General features: G+C 39.0%; 1 protein-coding gene across 2 annotated transcripts in view; it reads right to left on the bottom strand.

Moving 5' to 3' along the window:
• LOC107093711 (carboxylesterase 5A-like) overlaps positions 1 to 3,192 on the bottom strand; it is a 40,895-nt gene that overhangs the window by 2,316 nt on the left and 35,387 nt on the right. For both annotated transcript variants that reach the window (XM_015388920.1, XM_015388921.1), the window contains exon 12: positions 1,963 to 2,035. In XM_015388920.1, coding sequence (XP_015244406.1) covers positions 1,963 to 2,035 — 73 coding nt within the window. The remainder of the gene's footprint in view (positions 1 to 1,962; positions 2,036 to 3,192) is intronic.

Below are 3,192 nucleotides of genomic sequence, written 5' to 3'. Positions count from 1 at the left end.
TCCACACAGACTGGATTCCATAAAGGACACCTTTTTCTGGAGAAGTGAGTCTGCAACCTATTCCTCCAATTCAAGCCAAAGAATCTAATTTCCCACTGAGCATGAACTAACCGCAGTGTCTTCCCCTCACTTTCCAGTTCCGGTTTGACGGTGTTCAGAGCAGCACTGGACTCATCTCAATATTCCAAATAAACCTGTTAAACTTTTCCCTGGTCTCTCTGTTTGGTCTTCTGCATTTTGGGTCAGACCTTTAGAAAAGATCATGACAGTATGTGCCATGAAACTGATGGACATTCATGAGCCTGTTGGAACTGAAGGGGACATCTCCCACCCCCTCACTTATAAAACATGCAGATATATCTGCAGCCTCAGAGCGTTTGATGTATTTAAATGTTTACGTTCAGCAGAGGTTAATGTGGTTATTAGAATAATATAATTCTGACATTTTTACAAAATTAAGTGAATGATTCATAAAAATGACTCAGTAAGAAATAGAATTTTATCTAAAGGCTACTGGAGCAACGACTGATCATAACGTCTGATTACATTTGAAAATAATCTATAATTACTAAACTCTCCATAAATCTGTGTGTTTTAAAGACTAATGGAAATGAAATGCACAAATAAAAATTAAAGCAGGAAGGTGGGTAATGATCATATTGTCATTAAACTGCTCATTTTGATGCTTGCATTTGCACATTTTAACTCTTTCCCATCTGCAAGTCCACAGTGTCTGAGAGGAGTTGATTTACTATCAGAAAGCAATGCCTCCCATAACAGACCAGACTCTTCAATGTTTATTCATAAACTTTTATTGTTCTGCAGCTGTCTGTAATTTGCATGAACTAAATTGTTTGTGGAGACCTCCACAGGTCTGTGCAGACTTTAAGTCGGTGAAAAAACCCTGTCTAGGCAGAAGAGAGCAGAACTTCAAGCTGTGAATGCTAAGATTGTCTTGTTCTCATTTCTTTGCAAGACATAAATAAAGTGTAGACCCAATGAAATCCATTAATCTCCTTTATTTAACTGGATTGCAAAGTTATTTTTTTTTCATACGACAATAATAATGAGAAGTTGTCTTCTGAACCTAATGTTAGAACCAGCCTTTATGAAGTGTGCTGGTCCTGCTCTCAACCAGAGGGCTCTGGTTATGTCTCTGATGTCATATCATTATTGTGTCTGCAGGAAAGTGTGCTATTTGTGCCTAGTTTTATAGAAGAATTATTTGATAAGTATAAAGCGCTCTTATTTAGATGATTCAGGACATCACGTCACTTCCTAGGAATCAAGTCTTCTCTGTAGTTAATGCAGGTTGTTCGTAATGTGGATCAGTCTTGTGTGCGTTCATGCCTAAAATACCACACACACCCACACACCTTGTTATTATCCAGTTCATCATTAATTTTTGCATAAAAGTCTCTCCTTGCTTATACTCTCTGATCGGAGTCCCTGCTGTCAGATCAGCAAATAACACCCAGGGTCCCCACTCTATCACAGTGTCCATATCATTATTTGTATTAAAAAAATCATTCATTTAAATGAAAAGATTGGGTAAACCTTAAAACTACTCAAATGATATTTGGAGCTTTAAAAATATCGTTCCTTACAGGAAGGACTCTGCATCAAAGGGAGAAATCAATCTGGCAACAGGTCAGAACCACCTCTGCAGCTCAGTGGTTTCATGGAACACGTTATTTTAATATCCACCGATATAAAAAGATTGTAAATCCGCAGAGGAGATCGATGCCCTTAGCTAAGCACAGAGAGATCCAGAATACAGGGAGACCCCCTTGACACCCCAACCCAGTCTCTCTTTAACATTAAAGGTTCAAACATCTTTGATCTTCAGTCAGTGAAGTAACTTCCTAATATCACATGAGAAAAACTGATTTAAATAACTTACTGATGTAAAACTAACTAGTTACCATGGCTACCCACATCTGCTCATGTTTCACTCCTTACCCAGTTTTGATGAAGTTTCCCCAGTAAGACATCATAGTCCTACAGAAGCTCTCATCCTCCTTAGTGATGTTGCCTGAAGACAGAGAGAGAAGAGTTTGACCCACGGAAAGAAAGNCCCAGTAAGACATCATAGTCCTACAGAAGCTCTCATCCTCCTTAGTGATGTTGCCTGAAGACAGAGAGAGAAGAGTTTGACCCACGGAAAGAAAGTCTGGACTCACCAACCAGAACTCTCAGACCTTTTACAAACAGTGAGATTCATTCATTCATTTATTTTAGTGTTGCGCTGATGCCATTTTTTGGCCCTGATGCCAATATTTGATACCTGGCTGTGCAGTATTGGCCAATACTGATACCATCTGTTAGAAATTGATGTGTGTGTGTATATATGAAGAACTGCAAACTACTTGGATGTAAAATAATTGCCATCATAGCTTTATCAAGCTGCTGCCTACCTTTGAGAAGCAGGAAAAAGACTAATACAAATGAAACCAGTAGAACTTTTCATTGCCTTCCTGGAATGGGTGACAATAGTTGAATAAACTTTTCAAAATGGTATCTTTGCCCTATTTGTTGGTACTCGCCGATACCGATACCACCATTTTAGTGCTGGATCGGGGCCCCGGCTGACACTGGTATCGGTATGTAACACTAATTTATTAATTTATTTTATCAGATTCCAAGGTGATGATGTCATTAAATCACCAGTGGAGTCCAACCCTGTGAAAATATATGAAGCTTGTTAGATTTACACCAGCTTCATGTCCAGAGTGATTTCTGTCTCCTTTCACTGTGCGTCTCTGGCTGCCTTTAGACTTACAGCTTTCTGTCAAATCAGAGTTCAGAAAGGATGCACCCAACCTCTTACTGACTTCAATTCAGTCCAAAGTGTGTCCAAAGTGGGGACCGGGGACCCTTTTCAGCCCTTAGAAAAATCAACTGGTTTTACTGACTCTTGATCAGATCGAGAATATAACTAACTAACTTACTAACTTAGCAGCTCAGGAAGGGTTTGCCTTCTTTGCCGTTGTGTTTATTGTATTCTTTGTTTTTTTTCCCCCTATAAGAGTAAGTTAGCTTTTTTACCAACATTATCTCCTGTAAATGAAACCTTTTTGTAGTCATCATGTTATTCAGTTTCCCTGATATCTTGTTTCTCCTCTCTGTCATCCCCAGATTTCCCTGCTGTGGGACAGTAAACAGCATATCAGCAGCAGACATTAGCATGTT

The sequence above is a fragment of the Cyprinodon variegatus genome, unplaced genomic scaffold (assembly GCF_000732505.1).
Source record: "Cyprinodon variegatus isolate N-32 unplaced genomic scaffold, C_variegatus-1.0 Scaffold442, whole genome shotgun sequence".
In the NCBI taxonomy this organism is placed as follows: domain Eukaryota; kingdom Metazoa; phylum Chordata; class Actinopteri; order Cyprinodontiformes; family Cyprinodontidae; genus Cyprinodon; species Cyprinodon variegatus.
Note: the sequence above shows the minus strand (reverse complement) of the source record. Positions and strands in the feature narration are given on the sequence as shown.